Source organism: Strix uralensis, chromosome Z (assembly GCF_047716275.1).
Source record: "Strix uralensis isolate ZFMK-TIS-50842 chromosome Z, bStrUra1, whole genome shotgun sequence".
In the NCBI taxonomy this organism is placed as follows: Eukaryota; Metazoa; Chordata; class Aves; order Strigiformes; family Strigidae; genus Strix; species Strix uralensis.
Window position 1 is genome coordinate 72,566,439 of NC_134012.1, and position 22,520 is coordinate 72,588,958.

The window sequence follows — 22,520 nt, forward strand, 5'->3', positions numbered from 1 at the left end:
CAGACCACCACACAGACATGGTGAGCTTTAGCTTGTACTTGGAAAATACTGCCCTATTACACAGCTGCTACTTCTCTTTCTCATCTCAGGGGCTGGCTTACAGAAAAGAAGAATCTATTGTAAAAATTTGGGTTTTTGTAAGACCAGGTCCCATGTTACAAAGTTGATTTAGTGCTGGTTTGCAGATTTTAATGTACTGCCCTGTCTGATCATGCCTTGCAAAAGCTTAGTGTTGTGTTTGGATTCGGGTATTATCTCAGATCCATCTTTACTCTGAACTTTATAGTATGTTGACTTTTAACAATAGGCCCCCAGGAACCACAAATGGAACAGAAGGAGTTACAAGTTTCATTTTCTTCCAAATATTTCATGTTATATTTCACAGGGTGAAAGTGTCTTAAGACAAAATTGTTTCAGTATTTTCAACTAACAGAAAAAACATCCTCCTTGTTTAGGGTCAGCTTCTGACTCAAAGTCTAAGCATCCACACAGAAATTTGTAGGCATATTTCAGACCTTAATTTTACATTCCACTGATTTAAATTAAGTTGGAAGTTGATCCTTAATGATTAATGATCACAGAATTTGAACAGTGATACTTCTAACAGTGTGGTTTTCCAGAGAAATAACTTGCAAAGATAATGATCCCATTTACTGGTGCAGCCCACCCTTAGCAATAAGGTTGCCACGGAAACAGCAAAACTCTGGGTGAGAGAGAAGGGGCGAGAGAGAATGAAAGGGAGATGGGGCAATTTACAGCAGTTTTTTGTTTAAATAAATCAACTAGAATTTGTTAAAATAGTTTGGGGGTTTTGCTAGGGGAGGACCATAGCCTTTGCCTACAGGCCTTGTTTTTTTCTTGGTGGTGGTTGGGGTTTTTTTTCCATAGGACAGTAAGCTGAGGTCTCACTCAAACACCCAGTAAGGAGAAAAATCTAAGTGATGTGAGCCAAGTTTTATGTGTTTTTTCTGCAAAATGTTTTGAAGTAGAGGTATATAGTCATGGGTTTTTTTAATGACACTGACTTCAGTGCCTCTCAATATTTCTATCAGCTATGTGATGAGTCTCCCTTGAAATCACAGGAGCATGTAACTGAGCTCTGTGTGCAGGTATATCAGAGACAGAGGAAGGCAGAATATGATAAGTAAGTACAGATGGAATAGATAAAATTATTTAGAAAATTTTTTTATTATCATAGCTATATACCCTCTTAAGAAGGTTAGATCATAATGCTTTTTAGCTTGTCTTGATGTTGTTGCTTGTAACTACATCATTGGAGGTTGTCTCACATAAAGCTGGATTAGGCTGATTAATACATGGATAAGAGATTTCTGGTATATATGTAGCTCATGCAAAGAAAGATGTTATTTTCCCTTCTCAATTAACTAATCAAGAGAGTAAGTGTCTCCACAGGATATTAGAAATCTTTGTACTATTGAAACACTATCTTTTTGTGTGAGAAATTGACCATTTGTGATATTAAAGATTCTGCAAGATGATTTACTAAAGCAGAGCATTAACGCTTGTATCCATCATATTACAATGTGAGGAATAGCACCCTCTTTGCTGATGGCTGTTGCTATACTAAGAGGATGAAGAGAGATGCTGCATCATAGTAATGTTAATTATTTAGGGCTTGTTGTAAAGAGGAATGTCAACTACAATGGCCCTATGGCTACTTTTTGTGTACTGCAATTTAAACTAATGGCAACATCTGTATTTAAGTTTGTCTGACACATTCACTGTTTCTTATAATTTAGCTAACCCAAATTCAATTTGGATATTTTTTTTCCAGAGTCATTGTCTTTCTCATGCTCATTTTTTGTAAAATTCAGTTTACTCCACAAGCAATTTTACTGCCACTGGGCATAAGATGTTGAAATGCAAGTAGTCTTTCAGCAGAATTTTAAGTTTCTAGCACTTGTTTGTATAGAGTACATATTTAACCACAGTGTGTTACTGGAACAAGGTGTTGTTGCTGATTCTAATTATAGGGGCATTACTCCTCCAAATATGGGCCACTTAAAGTCACCTTTTTTGCATTCGGCAGTTTCTTACTACGGGTCATGGAATGTAGCAGTTGTACTGCCTGTGTTTCCTCTTGATGGTGACCACACCATCTTAACCTGTTTTAGCTTGTGTATTGACAATGTCTCCTACCTTTGGATCTGCAGCAATTTAAATCCTTTTAAACCTCATCCTAACAATGGAAACCAAAATGTAGCTTCTCCCCTTTCCTCCCTCTACTCTTTCCCCCCAGTATCTTTTTTTTCCCTACCCTTTGCTGTTAATAAAACTTACTTGCTTCTGAAATATGAGCTGCAGAGGGAAAGATACAGAAGGAAAAAAGATGGCAGCTAAGGATGAGCCCCTGAGAGCCACCTGGAGGAAGAAAAGGAGGAGCAGTCACATAAGACATGGACTACGTCAGAGTGAGAGGAGGATCCATGAGAAAACATAACTGAAAAAACAATGGAGAAAAAATTCAGAGAAGAGGGAATGGTCAGAGATGCCAAAATTACCAGTAGTTTGTAAGAAATGCAGTTCATCAGAGGCTGTGTACACCCCCTCACTGTGTATGGCTAGGATTATGTATTATTTTACATTTATCAACACTGAATTTCCACCTCCCATTTTATTACCGAGTCAACAATTAACTCATTGTTCAACGGACATTTGTTACTCATGGTGGCAGTGTCTGGCTCATATCCCTGCAAAAAGGAAAGAAAAAGGCTCATTTTCAACTAGCTGACCTAGCATAGCTGCAGATAGAGAGATCAGAGAGAAATGGCAGTTTGAATGTCTTGCTATCAGTAGTACTATGATAATAGTAGTACCAAACTTGTTTAAAGCTAGCATGGTATAGTCAGTGTGCAAGCTACAGGCATGTTATTGGAAATACCAAAGACATTATAATGATCTGGCAATAGCTGGAATTAACTAGATCCTAATTTTAATTGCCGTTTATGCCTATTACAAGGTCTCCTAATTTCGTTATTTCCTGGAGTTGGATTCGAACCTGCTGCCTGTAAGCAAAATTATCTACCTTTTCTAGTCCCAAGAACTATAAAAGGCAAGGTTTTAAAATGTTCAGTTCTCCCAGTTTAGCACCAGATTTGTAAAGGAAACCAGTTCCCAATCAGACACTGAAATGAGCACTAGATTTCAAGCACAGCATAATTCAGTGGCTATGACTCCTCTACAACATCTAATGTCAGATTTCCAGTAGAGCTCAACATTCATCAGATGTCTTAATAGCATTTCTGTGTCCAGTGAAGCAGTGTCAGAAATTAGTCCTTCTGCTTGGTTCTCTGGGAAGCTTTTATCTCTCTAGCTTTCTCTCTGCCTCTCTTCCAGTGGACTGATGATCATACTGTTTTTAAATATCTACTTTGCTAATAGGATAAATAAGTATATACTTCCCCCCCCCCCCCGCCCCCCCACCCCCCCACCCCCCACCCCCCCGCCAGCAGGTTGGTTGTTTGCAGTTTTTTGCATCAGGGGTCTCTGAAGACAAACCTGTAAAATCTGTGAATCTGCTAGTGCACACAGAGAGCAATCGAACATCAAACGAAATGTGCACATTCATGTTCCCATCCTGGATGTAAATGAACCGGCTGAATGAACACATCGGGGAGAAACCCAGATCTGACTCCCTGGTTTTCCTCACCTGTCACCCCTGTGGACACCCAATGCATTTCTCCGGCAACGCTCTCTTTTCCACGGGGCTTTGCGACCCACCCTCGTCTGCTCAGACGCTGGCTTCATTTTCTGGTGTTGCTGCAAAAAAGGTGCCGCCTGTGCTTGAAATGGGATCTTCCACTATTTAGCAAGGCTTTGCTGAATGAGTCATCAAAGCCGGCTGGTATTGGCTGGGCTGGTGAGCACCCAAGGGATTGCCTGGCAGAGGCTGCGAGGCCTCGCTTCATTCACAGAAATGTGGGGATGCTAGCCAGCCCTTTCATTCACTTGCACAGAATCTCATTCACATTTTGCAGTTTCGCTAGCCGCTTCTAATGAAGAGAGCCATTTGGGAGCAGTAGGGTTTTCTGGGCAGTAGGGACACGTAAAAATAGGCTATGGTGTGTATATTTGCTGTTGCTATACTAAGAGGATGAAGAGAGGAATGAATGCTGTGTGGATGCTGTAGCAGGTTTGCAGTATGATGATGAAAGGCTTATTCCGCAGATCACTAGAAACCTGCTTTTACACTGACTAGGACATTGCCATTACTCATCACTGCTGGGATAAGAGGTGCTGACTTAATTTAATGTGTCATGAATATATTAATTAAATACCTGTATTTGAGCTGGCTGTTTCACTGCATTTGTACTTGTATACTGCAGCCTTTAGTCATGGGAGAGGGAAGGAATTCCACAGGATTTTCCCTTTAAATTGTGCTGCAGTTAGTAATTTGTTTAAAAAATAACTTTGCAGTATGCAACTTCTCTGGTCTGAATTTGTTTATAATGAGTGTATTGTCCTACATTCAAAACATGTTTTGCAAAGAAGATCAATTTATAGAAGCCATATGACTTGTGATGGGCATTGAGTATCACAATGCTGTACACGTTTTGTATTTTTCAAAAAAATGTAGGAGAGATGAAATATCTGTTTTCTGCATGTTTTGCTACTTCTTAGAACAAGTGTTTGTGGCTGACATTTATGCTTAATAAGACCTGGTGCATTTTTTTATTTTTCACTGCAGGATGTCAGTTTGCTGCTACCTGGACTTTTGAATATTCTTTTAGTTTTTTTCAGTTTTTCAGAACGAAACCAAACATTCCAGTGAATTGAAGATCCTCTTCATGTTTTTCTTCAGAGCGAATATCAGTGGTGAAAGAAAAAAAACATCTGTTAAGCCTGTTGTCGGACATCAGAAAAATACTTTTCTTCACACATAGGTACTTATGTAATTCCTGCATTAAAATAGAAGGTTGTTGTGGAGTAACAGGGGAGAAGGATTTCTTTCTCTTATCAAAAATGGGATGTAACAGTTTCCGTGAGAGACAGCATTGACACAAAAGCACTTGTAAAGTCTGTTAGGCTGCTTTTGTGGAAGAAGATGTGTATATTCTGTGTTCTGTCATCTGTTCTGAAAACCTTTAAGGTGTGTGTGTTTTGCTGGGGAGGGGGGCATATATGTGTAAATATTATCCATGTTTTTGCTATCTAATTGTGACTTCTTTATAGATTCACAGATATGTGAGGTGGAAGAACATTTAAACTGAAGAATAAAGTGTGGTGTTTCATAAAGGCTGTTAATCCAGTTTTAGAGGTAATTGGCTTTGGTACCAAAAGGGTGGTGGTGGGGGGGAGGAATTAAAGGTTGGAAGAAAATATCTGTTTGAGAAGATAGGAAAAGGAAATTTGAGAATTGATTGGTGCTAGTGTGCTGTAAGTGGGTGGATGTTTTTTTTTTTCTTTTTTTTTTTTTTTTTTTTTTTGCTACAGGAAGTGATTTGCAGTGTTCACTGAGCCTTTTGTTGAAAAGGGTCCTTCTCATTTGTGTGAGTCATGCTTTTGCTGTGAGCGAGTTGGCAGCTCTAAGCAGGACTGGGATCTCTGTCACAGAAAACTGTTACTTCACCCAACCTTAACGGGGAACCATAAGAAATTTCTTAAAAATATATAAATTTTTTGTTCTTCTTTATACTCTTTTTTTTTTACCCCAAAATCTTGTTATCCGTCCGTGTTGTTATGAATTGCCTGCTATGTTAGCACAGGCATCTCCTGCTTTGGCATCAAATTTGCCAGAACATATGCAGGAAACCAGATAGAAGGGCATGCTTCAACGTACCAAGTACAACCGCTTCAGGAATGATTCAGTGACATCAGTTGATGATCTTATTCACAATTTGTCCATGAACAGCAAGGTCCCAGCAGTTGCTACGACTTCAACAGCACCTTCGTACCTGGTCTCGCCAGATGTTCTCCGTAAGGACCAGGAAGATGGACCCACCACCCTGTGTACCCTTATCCATAAAGTGTCCCACTTGAAACTCTCTAACACAGGCAGCCTTTTGGGTATCAAAAACCTCTCCTCTGCAGTAAAGGAGCTTGCTGTCTCCAAGTTGCAGGGAAGCTCGAGTGCTTCTAGCTCAGCAGCAGGGGCTTCAGACAACACATGTAACCTTGTCTCTGCCACTTCGTGTTCTCAGCAGGACGTGAGCAAGATGAGTATGGGGAAAAAAACACGGTCAGAGGAAATGCACCCAGGAGGTGAAGACTGGAATCAAAGTAGCAGCTTTGTCAATAAACCCTCTCGAGGATGGCTGCACTCAAGTGAGAAGATCCTGGGACCTGGTGTGACGTACATTGTGAAGGTTGGTCTGATTTCTTCCATTCCGTTTTTATCAGTGAAAAATTCTCTGCTGGTTTTGATGACAGGCTAGACAGGCTGAAAGGATCTCTATTTGTATACTCCTTTTTTTGGGCATAATGCATGGTATGTAAATGCAGGAAGGCAGGGTTGGGAAGCTGTGTTAATCTGTTAAATTAGAGCAAACCTGCAAATAGGTTCTTGTCAGATAATGTTCTACAGCTGTGTAAAAACACTGCTCCTAAGCTAAAAGCTGGTTTTCTTACTTTTTGTTTGGGTTTTTTTTTCCTTCTCAATTTAGGTTTTCAGTGATATCTAGCATACTGTATATATCTTGGATACATAGGCTTTCAATATGTCTGGTGCAATATACAGGAGGAAAGAAAGACTCCTTGATGTGTGAAGAACTGTTAATCTTGCATGATATTTCAGTTTGAAAATACCTCTAAGGACCTGTGTGTTTTTAAAGTGAAATTATATTTGAAATCTTAGAGCAGTAAGGCACAGAGCGCAAATCTTATGTTGCACAAATAGAAATACTCTTGTGGGTAGAGCAGGAAAATGCAGCTTGTTTTACATAATGAGAATTCAGCCACCTTAAATGTTATTGCTCTTTTCAGTTCATGATACAGCATGTCAAGAGCAGAGAATCCTAAATTTACAGGGTAATACTGCCATATCCTTTGAAAGTATTTTGAAATGACTTGTTAAATTAGAGCCTTTGAGAGAAGGGTATGTGCAATGTTTTTGTAGTCAGGTAAGATACTGGTTATACCTTCCAGCACAGTGTGCATAAAGTGTAAAAATAACATTGTTGTCCAGAATTCGTTCTTCAGTCACCATGTTTTATTTGCCAAGTGGCTTTTTATCTTAAGTGTTAGGCTGTTTTGTAGCAGACTATTAATAACATTACAGGTCTGTTTTTAATCTCATCTTATTTTGGGTATAAAAGTCACAGTGTGACTTTATATATAAAATTCACAATGTGACTTTATACCAGGATGCTTTAAAACTGAGTGACAGCCTTGGTGCTTAACTCTCACCGGTTTTTCTCAAGCCTCATTATCAAAAGCAGAGTGCATATTTAACAGTTGGAGCACTAGGAAGCAGTTTTCATTTCTTTCTGTTAGTGGTGATGGTAGATTTTGCAAGTGATGGTAGATTAAGCTGGCCGATTCAGAGCACTATTGAAATTGTACTGTCTTTTTTTACTACTCTGAAATTTACTGGATCTACGAAAGAATCAGTGCTGTCCTTCAGAACACAAACGGCTGCTCTGTTGCTGTTCAAGAAGTGTCTTGATAAAAATAACCCACTGATGCTAGATATAGTGATGTTGAGACACCGTTGTTCTTTTTCACGGAAGTATTCTGGTTACTGGAAGGTCATTTACCATTGTCCCATTAGCTCAGGGAACTCAACTATTTTATTTTTTATTTTGATTAGAATATTGTAAGTAAGCAGATAATGACTGTGAGAATTCACTGCTGCTGTTGTTTTACCTGAAGTTATCATGATGAAGCAGAACAAACACAGTCTTCATTTTTTTAACTTTTTCAGTGGTTGACCTTCTGTATGCTAGAGAAAGCTGATATCCTTGAATTGAAAAGGGAATTAAAATTATATACCAGTGGATTTACATTTAAAGTTAATAATTAACCCATATCTAACACTGACAATAGAACAAATATTTTAATTAGCACAGCTGGTGTCAAACACATGAAAGTGTATTTATACACATTGTGTATATTAGAATTTTCAAAATAAATCATTAGCATCACACAGCTTATATTTTATGTGTCCGTTAAAGCCATTAAAATGTATGGAACCTAGATTATTGTTTCTATTAAAAAAATATGGGGATATCTTTAACTTCCTCCTCCCTGGCATATAGGGTCACAGAACAGTGCTGTAAATGCAAACAGAAAAGTTAAGAATAAATATCAGAATCAGTGGTGAATGAATGAATGAAAATAAACCGGTCCTGGTTAGTTCATAATTTGCCTGTTCATTAAGTATCTCAGAATTTTCCTCAGCACCTGCAGCATTCATATAGATAAGAATTGAAATGCATTCCCACATCATTAAACATTGGTAGTTCCCAGGGTGTTTATGCATTCAGGCCATCAAATCAATACATAGATAATGTACACTGAAGGGAAGCATTCCTTGGATACCTCATGGCTATATTGACTATCTGGGAGACTCCTACCATGTTTAATTAGTACCATATGCCTTGCGGAAAATTCCATATGCCATTAGTTAAATGAGACAAAAATGAGATTTGTTATTAACCAGCAAAGCTTTTATCATTTTGTGTGTAAATATGCACTGGGTTACTCTTTTCTCATTAATCCACATTCAAAACATGAAAATTATCTATGGGACAGGGTAAATTGTAACTACTGGGCAGTTTGATAACTCACATGGAAATCTTCTGAAGTAAGAGATGCAAAGTTCCTGTGTGCAATGTATGACGAATCTGTAACTTTACTGCTGTCTCCACATTTTCACATATTACCCATTTTTTAAATGGGTAGTGTAACTCTAATCCTTAATAATGGGTGTAGGATTATGGGAGACGGGAACTGTGTTCTGATCTTCATGGTCTGCTGTGATGGAATTATTTTCAGCTATAAAAATACTGGCTCTTTCTGTATTTTTTTTCCCCCTGTGGATTTCACGTTGTATTTTTATATATTATTTTAATGGGAAAATTTTCACAAAAACAAAAAAAAAGATTTTGTAACAAATTAGGCAATGACCGTAGCCACATTAGGGGACGTAAAGTGGTGATGTACTCATATTTTACTTAACACTACCACTGAACAGTTTTAACAAATTATGGATTAATGAAAAAAATGAAATATTTTGCTGTGATGGAAGTCATTGAAGAGCTCAGTGTTTTCACCATAGAGGGACTGATTACTATAGGGAGTGATTATAAATGTTCATGTTGTCAGAAAAACAAATAACATATAATAAAAAAGTGTAAAATATGCAATGTAGCAGTAGTTAAATGTTTCAATGTAAACTGTTTGTTTCCAGTGATAAATGTCTACTGATGAGTTTAATTGGTAATGGCATAGATGCTTTGGGTTTTGTTACGTTTAATTAAGAGCACAATCAACACTCGAGGCAAATGTATGTCTGTCTTTAGGTAACTCGTGGTTGGGTTTCATAACAAGTGTTGATGAGCTTAAAATACTGTTTCTCAGCAGTTCAAAACTAAATAAACTGAAAATACTATAGCAGAATTTTATTTCCCTATATATAGTATATCCAAAAGAGCTAATGAGCTGTAAAACCATGACAGTGGTACAGAACAGACCTGGGTAAATCTGGTGTTAAAAACCAGATATAAAGATAGTATCTCAGAGATGGGAAGGAAAAATAAATTAATGTAAAAGAAGCACTGCAAGCCAGACATTTCAGTGAAAAGCATATTAAATTATTAATATTATAGCAAAGTATCTAAAGAGTATAATCCTAACTACAATTATTTCTTTATTGACACATACCTATTTTGACACTTTCATGTCTTGGGAGGGAATAACAGTGATTTAGATCTGGTGAGGAAAATAGACATCTTTTGCGAAGCTGTTCAAACACATCACCAAGTAAAGGCTTCAGTTCTGCAAACATTTCTGCATGACACTGTTTATGGGAACATTGTTACTGAAATAATTGAGGCTACTCCTATATGCTGAAGGTTAAGTAAGAGCTTAAGGATGAACTGAACTGCTGTGGCATGCTCTTGTTGCATCCTTTTATTCTATACTATGGTATTGTCTTCAATGTATGTGCAGGGCAGCTGTGATTTTAGGACATCTCTGCAAGTAGACACAGAATTTACAAAATTAGTTTTCTCTTTAGTGGCTAACCCAGACTGTGAAGCACAGCCTTACATGGAGCTAACATGGTAGAAACTGCAACGTATGGGGCCTTCCCCCAGAAGACTTCAGGGCTCTTTGGAAGAATGTTTTTCTTTTTTTCTTTCTGCTCTAACCAGAATTGATTTGCTGTCAGTTTAGAGTAGGAGCAAGATACCAATGCTTCGTGGCTTTGTGGTGCTACTCGTCAAACAGGTGCCCACCTGCTTGAAAGGTATCCAGTGTAGCCTGTAACAGAAAACGAAGAGGCTTTCTTGCTTCCTTCTTACTCCTTTAAATAGACATGAAGTCAAATTTACAATCTACTTGTTTGAAAAAAATAGAAAGAATATTAATATTACAGCAGGACTTTTTAGTTTCTCTTTTTGGTTGATGTTAAATTTATCTTCTTTCGTTAGAGAAAAATTTGTGCAAGGTTTTTCTGTTTGTTTGGGTTTTTAAAAATCAGGTTTAAATTCTGCCTTCTATCAGAGTTTCAGTAGTGTTAATGGTTAATCACTGATACTTTGACATGACCTGACTAAAAACATACTCAGTAGGATTGAATTCATGCATGTGATTCTAGTAATAAGGAACGCAGTCCCCAAGCATCCTGTTTGTGATAAGGTTTACATGTTTAAGAAGTGGGTTGTGTGTTTCAGCCCTATGGTGATAATAGGACTGAATACTGTCCTCGACCCAGGTACCTAAACAGTGTTAGACAGAGCTCCAGGACTTATGAAAGTGACTTACCACTATGGATTTTAAAGCTGCATGCATGCAGGTTAGGGGAGAGAGAAGTGAAGTGACAAAGACAGCACTGGTTTTAACAATTAATCCCTCCTAGTATGCCATATTCCTTTGCAATCAGTTAGTGTCCTTTGCATTTTCTTTCACTGTTATTTGGGCTATGAAAGAACGATACTGATGCCTGTTGCTCTGTCAGAAACCTATTTTTTGAGCTCCATGCATCTGAAACAGGGAGTCTGTTGCACAGCCCACTGATATGAAAAGTGTTTCTCACAGAAACTAAATCAAACCCTATGAGCAGAAATCATACAGTAGAGTCTTTAATTATAATATTATTCTAATTACATGAATCAAGTACTATTACTGTACATTTGCACACCTTTCATAGAAAGCAAAGCACGTAATGATTTTGGTGCTGAAGGATTCAACTCTCAACACGAATGTCTGTTCTGCCGTACATTTGGAGTGTTTGCAAAATGCCTTGGAAGCTTTGGCATAATTTCCACACCTAGGGTTATTTTGTGAGTGACACAGTTTGGGCACGGTTAATGTTGATTTGAATAGTTAAAGTCAGAACTGGTTTTGTTTAAAGTGACAATTATACAGTCCTGCTAGTTACTTACAGTTTTAAAATCCACAGATTAATTTAGCTGGTCAGTTTAGGAGGTAAAACTGCATTCAGCCAGAATTCCTCCTCTGTTTTTCCTTGAAAATTGAATTGTTGGTTTCTTTACTCATCTTCAAATAACAGTTACAGTAAGAATACTATGTGGCCAATGTAAATATCTGCCACTACAAACATAAAGAAAACACACAGATTAAATGAGATCTTCAGGGAAAACCCATGCCTTCCTTTACTGCTGGAGACAAGGCGCTCCTTTGTCCCAGTGACAGGGAACTCTTTTGTCCCCTAGCCACATAACCCATTGAGGAACCTCGTTGCTGCTAACACACTAGCTATACTTGTGCTGCAGCCTGGCTTCTTTTCATAGTAGAAAGTTGAAGTGAATGCACAAAGTATTAGTATTAAATTTTCTTACTGTTTGCAGTGGGAAAAAATACAGTTCTGCCCTGGGATAGTGCCAGAGACAACCAGCCTTCCCCGCTACTGACACTCTCTCAGGGTGATTACTCCCCTAAGCAATGAAACAAATTCCACAGTCATAGAGTAAGAGGGGTTCAGTATTGCTTCTCTGCAGTTCTACATAGTCATGCAATATTCATATTTCACTTGATTCTATATATCTATGACAAAACACGATGCAGCTTTACCTTTGGCTGCTCCAGGCAGGTCTGAGGCACAGCCTGTCTATTTGAGTTGTGATGGGAATAATGATGGGAGTTGTTGCCACCACATTTCCAGTCATCAGTTGTTTTCAGAGGGGGATTGGGTGCAATTCAATAAGGGTAATCTAGAATGTTTGTTTAATAAGTGATAGATATTCACCTAGATTTTTCAAATGAGTTTTTATAGGGCCAGGAAAGATTTCAGTCTTAAAATGTTGACTCAGACAATCCAAGTCGCAGCTAAAAGTTCGAAAAAAAGCCCTTTGAAATTAGACAGGAATGGCAAGCAAAGAGATAAAAAGTAAAAATAAAGAGGGTGTAGGGAGATGCAAAGAAAATAATGTGAGGTAAACAGAAAAAGCTGTCTAGGCCTTTTTTCCACAGCACCATCACATTACATTTGCTGATACAGGGATTTTTGTCTGTCTTTGTTATCTGAAAACAAATGCTGAAATTAGAGACAGAAGTTAACCAAATATGTTAAACAAGACTAAAAGAGAGATACTTTATCTTAAGATACTGTCTTAACTTGCTCAGCACCATTTCCATCCTTCTGGATATATTGTTGCATGCCTTTATTCACAAGGCATTATTTATTATACAAGAGAGTGCATGTCTTGTTAGACACCAGCATCCTGACTGATATTTGACACTGCATACCTCTGATGAAGTAATTATCAAAACAGAGTTGTCTCTTTTCTTACAGACAAGCTGCTTTAATTAACCACAGGACATTTTAAAAGTACCCTTAACTTCCCAGGAAATTAGAATGTTTCAGAAACACTGCCTTTGCCACCAAATGTAGGGGCCATGTTTTGTGGCCACATGTTGAGTGCAGATGCTACAGTGTCATTCATTTTTACTTACTTTTTTCTAAAGTCTGAGCAAGAATGAAGAGAAAAGGCCAGGCTGATGAACTGTGCAGAGTCTCCTTTTGAAAGAAAGTAAGTGTGAAGCTGCACCACAAACACCACAATAAACTGTTAAAAACATATCAGCCAAGTGTTTTGAATCTACCCAAAACCTTTTCTTGGGTCAGAGGCAGAAACTGTGAAGGCAGTCCACAGTATGGTTCTGTTCCTAGATGACAGTTATCCTTAACGATGCTCAGGCATGATAAAAACCATCAGAATTAATGAGCTTTACAAGGGCCTGGTATGAAGTCAAGCTGCACTGGCAGATGCATTGAACCTGTTTCTTTTACAGCACTTCAGCATCTCACTCTACTGTACGATTAATAATAATAATAATAATAATACCTAGCTCCTATGGAACACTTGTTGATAGATCCCCATGCTCTACAAAGTGATGTTCATTTACAAGCTTTAATACAAAGTACTATTTAATGCAAAGTATCAATCTTTTGGTTTTAGTGAAGAGGAAATAAAGAAGTAGAGTCGTTTGCTTGAGGATGTCCAGGAAATTATTGACAGAGATGAGACTTACACAACACTTAAGTACAGTGCTTTTCCACCAGACCCAACTGCTCTGTAAAGTTGCTAGAGTGAAAGTCTGGTGCTGTAAAAGGTCCTAGCTGGGTAGGCAGAATAGGCAAATCAGACAATGTCTTTTCAGTTTGCAAACTGAGCACATTTATGACAGAAATTAGACTATAAATTTTGGAGGGGCAGAAAGACAGCTTTGCCCAGGTCAGCAGACGCTACCTTTAAATCATGGTCTTCTGTGATGCACTTGTAATAGTTGTCAAAGATGGTAATCCAGCAGACAGTGCATGCCACAGGGGACAGGGTGAACGGAAGATTCCCTATGAAATGTATACCTAAAAATGTTTTGTAAAAACCAATAAATTGTTTATAAGCTCAAAGTTCGTATGATGTGTGGATGTTTTGCAGGATCAGAGTTGAGGAGAATACCCTGGGTACAGTGAGATACAAGATAGGTTTTGTTCATGTTAGAGACTTAGTCTGGTATATGTTGTAAGCTTGAAGTAAGCAATATTTATGAATATATTTTTTAGATCAGTGTTACGAATTGCGATTCGGATTGGTCAATGATAGGCAGAAAGAGTAGTAAGTTATGTGAAAGATGTCTGAAGAGGTAGAATTGATGTGCAGCCTGTAGAGTTAGGTGCAGCAGATTTTTCAAGTTGAAACAAGATTGAGACTACTTAAAATACTATTACTAATGTAGTGTAGATTACCCCCCAGATTTGAGACTGTTCTGTAACCATTCATTTGTTACAGCAATAGTTACATCGGCTAAGTAGCTTGCACATGAAGCAGGCCCACTCTGCAAGAGAAAACTTAAAATACCAGTTGTTGAAGATGTATCTTTCTGTCATTTTGAACCTTCTGCAAATTAATTTGATAGTCATAAAATAAGCAGAGAGCCCTAAATGAATAGAAACATACGAACGCTCTCTTGCAATACCTTTATTTCTGTCAAGGAGCTGAAATAGCAAGGCTGTTCGGTTCATGGGCGCAAGCTGGAAGCTGTGGGTGCCCATCCTCAGCTGACACTGACTTCAGGGATTTTGGACAGGGGTGGTCGGGAGGGGTCCCAAGTGAGACTGGTTGGGGCCATTAGGGTCTGGTGGTGCCCCCAGCCCCCCAGAGGTGCTCTGCTGGGACTTTTTGTGGCCTTTGTCCTGCAGGAAGACTAGTTCTAGAGTTTTTTTCATGCTTTAAATCCAGCCTGGGACATCTCTCACCTTATTCCTCTGTTCTGCACATCTGGCACTTTTATTGTGAACACAAGTAACTACAGTTTAAGCATAAGTAACTTAAAGATTGATGGGAAAAGATGTGTTTTAATTGCTAGACTCCTGTGATGAAGACCAGAGGTACATGTAGCATTCATATAAAAAAGGACTCCATCTCCCTCCCTGTATGTTTTGGATTTTCAGTTCTAACAGTGATAGCTCCTTCCTAAATCACACCTCCAAATGTACAATTTAGAAAGCATTGCCGTATAGCATTTCAGATAATGAGCACAGGTTTATATTTGGCATAGTGGAAAAGCACCTGTTAGATCTTCATCTTCTGAGTCTGTGCTTTTATAATAGTCCTCATCAAGCAGTTCTACTTAATGACTGAGGTAGTGTAAGTTCTTTAATAGTTAGATATATTTATAGTGTCCATATTTATGGTTTGAAATGTCTAATTATGATTTTCAGCTATTGAAGCATAATGTTTTGGCTGCAGAAGCTTTTGCATGTTTGTGTTTAAGGAATTCTGATGCAGAACATAAGCTGCTAGAACTAATCTGCGTGGTGCTTTAAAGGGAAGTATATCTTAGTGGATATTCAAGGTAGCAAGCAAAACAGACCAGAAGGTGTTCACTGAATTAAAGTACGCAACTGTGAAAATGGAACAGTTCTTCTGTGATACTGCAGTGCATACTCTAAGTGGTTCACAGTGATTAATATCACACTGCAATAATTGCATTCACCCAGTTTTATATATTTCTAAAATCAAACCTGAAAAGTATAGAACTAAAATTTTTTTCCAAATTTAGCCTTTTTTTAAAGAAAACTTCTGGCACATACAAAAAATTGAGGCATAATGCAGAATGTGTTTACATGTAAAATAATAGAATAAATCATTGTCCAATGCATGCACTTTCTGAGTTTTTGCGTGCAAAAATGTACATCTGTAAAATAAGAATGTAAGAAATACTGTACATGCAAAACTACCAATACGGGATTTTTGTGGAATCTTGTGAAAGCCCAGTCCATTTACCATGTGAACTGCGTGAATATTTTTGAGCGTGATGTTGGCGGTCTTATTTCATCCACATACAAGTAGGAAATAAGAAACAGGTATTTTCTTTGAAGATGTGTTATTTTCAGCCCCATTTGAGATGGAGATCAGAAAATTGTCAGAAGCAAAATTTGCTTCCCAGTGGTATCTTTCCCCTTACTAGCAAGAAATGAAACCTTAGAGTTGACTTAAATTGCTTTTCAAGATAAGAGAAAATATATTCTTCTTCCCCTTGTTGAATCCTTTGCCTTTCTTTAAGGGGTTCAGAATCCTTACTGTATGATTTGATGGTGAGGTGCTGCCAGAATGCTTTCAGAGGGAACAAATGTAAAAGCATTGTTAATATCTATTGAGAACTGTAGATGTATCCGAAATAGAATGGATTCTTCTTTTCTTATGGAGGTTTATGGGACAGTCTTTTTAATTGTTTTCTTACTAGTAAGATGCCCATATTCTCAGGTTGTGTGGAGATTTCTACAGCTACTCCTGTCTGCAACTATGATACAGGAAAAGTAGAAAAAATCCAGCTTATTCTAGTAAAATCAAGTGAAAATACATTCTGACAACAGAGGGAAGCTCAACTCTGAAATACAGTGAAAATATTGCATGTTGTTGCATAGCTTTTCTTCAGATACCTCGTCTCCTCAGCAACTGATAATATTTAGTCACATAAAATCTTCCTCATACTTCAGAGATGTGTCAACAGTTATGGAAAGTATTGCTTAGTATTGTTCCACCTTCTGTCCTTTCCTGATAGCGGTAGCACATACTTTTTTTCACAAACACTGTGCTCTCTCTGTACCTCATCATCAGTAAGATTTGGAGGCATTCAACAGATAGTTGTATTTTCTCCAAGGCCTCTTTGTTTATATGAAACCCTAGGTACTGAAGGACTTTACAGGTCTCTGATCTATGTGGGAAAAAAAGGAATAACCTATTTCCAGCTGTTTCAGATTGTTGGCAAATCTTGGTATCTTTTAGTATATATAATATTTGTTAGTTTGTTAGTAGATATATACAGCTGCCTGCAAAAACTTTAAAATAGTTATAAATATTTATATACTGCATTAAGGATTCTTTATAAGCTTTCTTAATAACAGTGGCACTGTATATTTGTGCATGCTTAAAGTCAGTATATAGGATTTCTGTATTTCAAAGGAATCACAGAATCATCTAGGTTGGAAAAGACCTTGAAGATCATCCAGTCCAAACATCAACCCAACGTTAACAGTTCCCAACTACACCATATCCCTCAGCGCTATGTCAACCTGACTCTTAAACACCTCCAGGTCTGGGGACTCCACCACCTCCCTGGGCAGCCCATTCCAATGCCTAACAACCCGTTCTGTAAAGAAATGCTTCCTAATATCCAGTCTAAACCTTCCCTGGCGCAACTTGAGGCCATTCCCTCTTGTCCTATCAGTTATTATTTGGTTAAAGAGACTCATCCCCAGCTCTCTGCAACCTCCTTTCAGGTAGTTGTAGAGGGCGATGAGGTCTCCCCTCAGCCTCCTCTTCTCCAGACTAAACAACCCCAGTTCCCTCAGCTGCTCCTCGTACGACCTGTGCTCCAGACCCTTCACCAGCTTCGTTGCCCTTCTCTGGACATGCTCGAGTAATTCAATGTCCTTTTTGTAGTGAGAGTACCAAAACTGAACACAGTCATCAAGGTGTGGCCTCCCCAGTGCCGAGTACAGGGGTAAGATCACTTCCCTGTCCCTGCTGGCCACGCTATTGCTGATACAAGCCAGGATACCATTGGCCTTCTTGGCCACCTGGGCACACTGCTGGCTCCTGTTCAGCCGGCTGTCAGTCAACACCCCCAGGTCCCTCTCTGACTGGCAGCTCTCCAGCCACTCCTCCCCAAGCCTGTAGCGCTGCTGGGGGTTGTTGTGGCCCAAGTGCAGCACCTGGCATTTGGCCTTATTGAAACTCCTACAGTTGGCCTTAGCCCATCGCTCCAGCCTGTCCAGATCTCTCTGCAGAGCCTCCCTACCCTCGAGCAGATCAACACTCCCACCCAACTTGGTGTCATCTGCAAACTTACTGAGGGTGCACTCGATCCCCTCGTCTAGATCATCAATAAAGATGTTAAACAGGAGTGGCCCCAAAACCGAGCCCTGGGGGACACCACTCGTGACCGGCCACCAACTGGATTTAACTCCGTTCACCACAACTCTTTGGGCCCGGCCATCCAGACAGTTTTTTACCCAGCAAAGCGTGTGATCATCCAAGCCATGGGCAGCCAGTTTCATCAGGAGAATGCTGTGGGAAATGGTGTCAAAGACCTTACTAAAGTCAAGGTAAACAACATCCACAGCCTTTCCCTCATCCAATAAGCAGGTCGCCCTGTCGTAGAAGGAGATCAGGTTTGTCAAGCAGGACCTGCCTTTCATAAACCCATGCTGACTGGGCCTGATCATCTGGTTGTCCTGCACGTGTTGTGTGATGGTGCTCAGGATGAGCCATCAGCTTCCCGGGCACCAAAGTCAAGCTGACAGGCCTGTAATTTCCTGGATCATCCTTCTGACCCTTCTTATACGTGGGTGTCACATTGGCCAATTTCCAATCTGTTGGGACCTCCCCGGTCAGCCAGGACTGCTGGTAAATGATGGAAAGCGGCTTGGCGAGCACCCCAGCCAGCTCCTTCAGCACCCTCAGGTGTATCCCATCTGGTCCCATAGACTTGTGTGTGTCTATGTGATGCAGTAGGTCACTGACTATCTCCTCCTGGATTGTGGGGGGGTCGTTCTCCCAGTCTCTGTCTTCTGGCTGAGGAGGCTGGATTCCCTCAATACAACTAGTCTTGCTATTAAAGACTGAGGCAAAGAAGGCATTAAGCACCTCAGCCTTCTCCTCATCACTTGTTACCATGTTTCCTCCTGCGTCTAGCAGGGGATGGAGGCTCTCTCTGGTCTTTCTTTTGCTGCTCACATACTTATAGAAACATTTCTCATTATCTTTGACTGCTGAAGCCAGATTAATTTCCAGCTGGGCTATAGACCTCCTGATTTCCACCCTGCATAGCCTCACAGCCTCTTTGTAATCACTGTGAGTGGCTAGCCCCTTCTTCCAAAAGCTGTAAACTCTCCTTTTCTCCCTGAGTTGCAGCCAAAGCTCCCTGTTTAGCCAGGGTGGTCTTCTCTGCCGCCGGCTTCTCTTACAGCACCTGGGGACAGCCTGCTCCTGAGCCATTAAGACTTTCTTCTTAAAGAGTGCCCAGCCTTCCTGGACCCCTATACCCTTCAGGACCATCTCCCAAAGGATCCTGTCAAGCAGTTGCCTAAACAAGTCAAAGTCAGCCCTTTGGAAGTCCAGGATGTCAGTTCTGCTGTCCCCTCTCCTGGCCTCCCTAAGAATAGAGAACTCTATTATTTCATGATCTCTGTGCCCTAGTCGGCCTCCGACTGCCACATCATCCACCAGTCCTTCTCTGTTCACAAAGAGGAGATCCAGCAGGGCACCTTCTCTGGTCAGTTCACTCACCAGCTGCGTCAGGAAGTTATCTGCCACACATTCCAGGAATCTCCAGGACTGGTCCCGCTCTGCTGTGTTGTATTTCCAGCAGATGTCTGGGAAATTAAAGTCTCCCACAAGAACAAGGGCAAGCGATCATGAGATTTCTGCTAGGTGCCTATAAAATATTTCATCCGTATTTGTAGATTTTGTCTGTGTATATATATAAATATATATATACATAATGTATATAAAATAAAAGGTTTGTATAAAGAATAAACTTTTTTTTGTCATGTTAAGGTGGATTGATTCTTTTTTATCGTTTAAACGACTGAGTGCAAGAAGGATGTGTGAAATAGAACAATGTAGTTACTTTCCTTCATTTAGAAGCTGAGTTTTTTAACTGGCAGCGGGTTAAATGTAGGATGAATTTATTTAGATGAAAAAGTTTCACAGCCTTTCAGTATTAATTAGTCAATGCTAGGCACTTTGTTTCATAGTTGATCCCAGAATCTCTCTGGAAGTAAGTCTCGCTTTACTTATGACGGAAAGCCTTTATGAAAATCTTCAGGAAATTCACTGTAAAAGGATTTACATGATTAAAGCTAGATGTCTAGCAAATACGGAGTGACTTAGACTCATACAGTGAAAATCTTAAAATGTGACCTTTCTTTTTATTATTTTTGTACTCTGGATGATAAACACTGTTTCTGCTTGGTTCAGTGAATCAAAATATATCAAGGCACAGATATACAGAGAAGGTCTTATTTCCCTGCAGTCTCTTATGAAAATATTTTATAGCTCTGCTATGATAATTAAATCAAGAGCTTACGGAGATTACCTCTTTATCAAAATAGTTTAATAGCATAATTTTAGCAGCATTCCTGTTACTGAAAATCAATTCAGTTCAAAGAATAAAATAGAGAAGCAATACATTGTAAACATCATAAGTTGCCAAAATAGCACTGAATGATACTAAAAATAATATGTTAATTAACTAATCAAAGTATATAAATTCTAGGAGGTACTGATCTCATGCAGAAAATACATTTCCTACCTAAATCCTTTTACTATTACAGTTGTGTACACCTGAGCCTTGTGTTCAAATAGGATAAGGTAGTTTGTTGAAGGAGTAGACTAACATTCACCAGTTAAGAATTGTTAAAGTATGTATGTAGGGACATTTCAAATAGTTTTATACTGCAGAAGCCAGTTATTATACAAGAGGAAATAGGAAAGAGCTAGGTGTTGGCAAAATTGGAAGTATTCTTGGGAGAACTGTGTTATCTCACCCATTACTGAAGAAGCAAACCACCTGTTTCCAAGAGAAATGCAATTGACAGTCATATCCATCATCATTTGTACTAGTTCAGAAGCTCTGTTGGTTTACTTGTCTTAGGGAGCAATTTGTGATGATAGATTTACAGCCAAAAGGTCAAGGCTTACTTGTAGTTGAACCCTGAAAAAGACTTTGTTTTAGATTTTTCATTCCATTTCCATTCAGTCAATCCTTACTTAGAGTTTTCTGTCTGGATTAGAATATGCATTCTTTAATGAGAAAAAACCCTTTGGGGGAAATACTGATTCACTGTAAAGCTCTATACATGATTACTTACTGGTATAAAAATTACCAACTGCAGAATACAGAAAAAAATTCAGAAGAGTGACTTTCTGTTTTTCGCTGCAACATATGTTTATGACACATTTTTGGTGTTAGATTCTGACAATGTCTAAATATAGGGCCTTTTCCTCATTGAGAACAAGGCTACCAGTGTTTCTTTCATGCAGGATTGCTGCTTCCCTGAGCAGGTGTGTCATTGTGCAGATATGGGGGAAGAACAGGGCAGAGGTATAGAGCCAGTCCCTCAGCATACGCTGATAGAGCACAGTCATCAGGTACCCTCAGAGATCTGCATCTCCAAGTAGTCCTGAACATGTGTCTTGCTCCAGGGGGAGGGAAGGGCAGGAGACTGTGGCAAAGCTGGGAGAATAACACTCGTGTTAGGTAAGATCTCAGTATCATGTTACTTGATAGCTAAGCAGAGCATTTAAAGGCAAATATTTTTATCCCAAACTACCAGAGAAAGTGAAATCTCTAAGCAGCTGACTTAAAGCTCTGTGACTACTGCTCAATACAAATTTATATCTCCCTGAATATCCAGTCTTTCTTCTGCCCACAGCTTTTTCTAATACTGTAACTCACCCTACATTAGAAATGTCAGAGAACTAATCTTCCATTCCATCCTTCTGCTTAAAATGTCTAGGTACACTGACATAAATCTGAACAGTTGTGTGCATGCAAGACCTTCTTCCCATTCCGCTGCTGTCTGCTCAGTCAATAGTAGTCAATATTTGCCAAAGGCTGCCTCTTCTTCCCAATGTGTGCTTTGCATTATCAGCAACAACTGCAGTGAAAGGGTGTCCTGAAGACTTCTGGGGTGCCAGAGTTTGGGTGGGATGTTTGCCACAGCAATGGCAGGACAACACCTGGAAAAGGTTTGTGCCACCTACCAGGAAAAGGTTTGTGCAAACACCCTCTTAGCACTGGGTAGCTGTTAAGGTTAAAAAAAAAAAAAAGGAAAAAAGAAAAACGTTTATAGCACATTAGAGTGCAGGTCTTCAGAAAATGCTGAGTTTTTGGTGATACAGAGAAGTACTTTCCTATACTGCTACCTTTTGTTCTAGTCTGGCTTCAGAAGTAGACCGTTGAGTCCAGAAAGATTTCCTGAGCTCCCACCAAGATCAATGTCCCAGTCAGGTATCTGAGCCACATCCTTAGGTCAATGACTAGCATCATCTGTATAAAGTCCCTTTATATATACTCTTTTTCAGTATGAATGCAGTTACCTCTATATTTAAAAGACTTAAAGTGTAAATTGAGCCTTAGGAGTTTCCCACAGTCTTCAGTTCAGTCCTCATAACTGCTCATGACATCAGCTCATATCCTACCTCTTGCCTGCTGTACTGATGGAGTATGCACGACAGCTTCAGTCTTTGCTATGTAGAGATGTTTACATCATCCTTCTAAAGCAATCTTTTTATTCAATGTGAATTCAAAACATAGGCTGTCTCCATATTTAGCCTAACTAAATGAAACATTTACCTGTTTTG

General features: G+C 39.2%; 1 protein-coding gene across 1 annotated transcript in view; it reads left to right on the plus strand.

Moving 5' to 3' along the window:
* SHC3 (SHC adaptor protein 3) overlaps nt 1-22,520 on the plus strand; it is a 103,072-nt gene that overhangs the window by 37,163 nt on the left and 43,389 nt on the right. Inside the window, exons 2-3 of the mRNA XM_074856509.1 lie at nt 4,762-4,904; nt 5,194-6,326. Of these exons, the coding sequence (XP_074712610.1) occupies nt 5,787-6,326 (540 nt within the window). The 5' untranslated portion in view covers nt 4,762-4,904; nt 5,194-5,786. The remainder of the gene's footprint in view (nt 1-4,761; nt 4,905-5,193; nt 6,327-22,520) is intronic.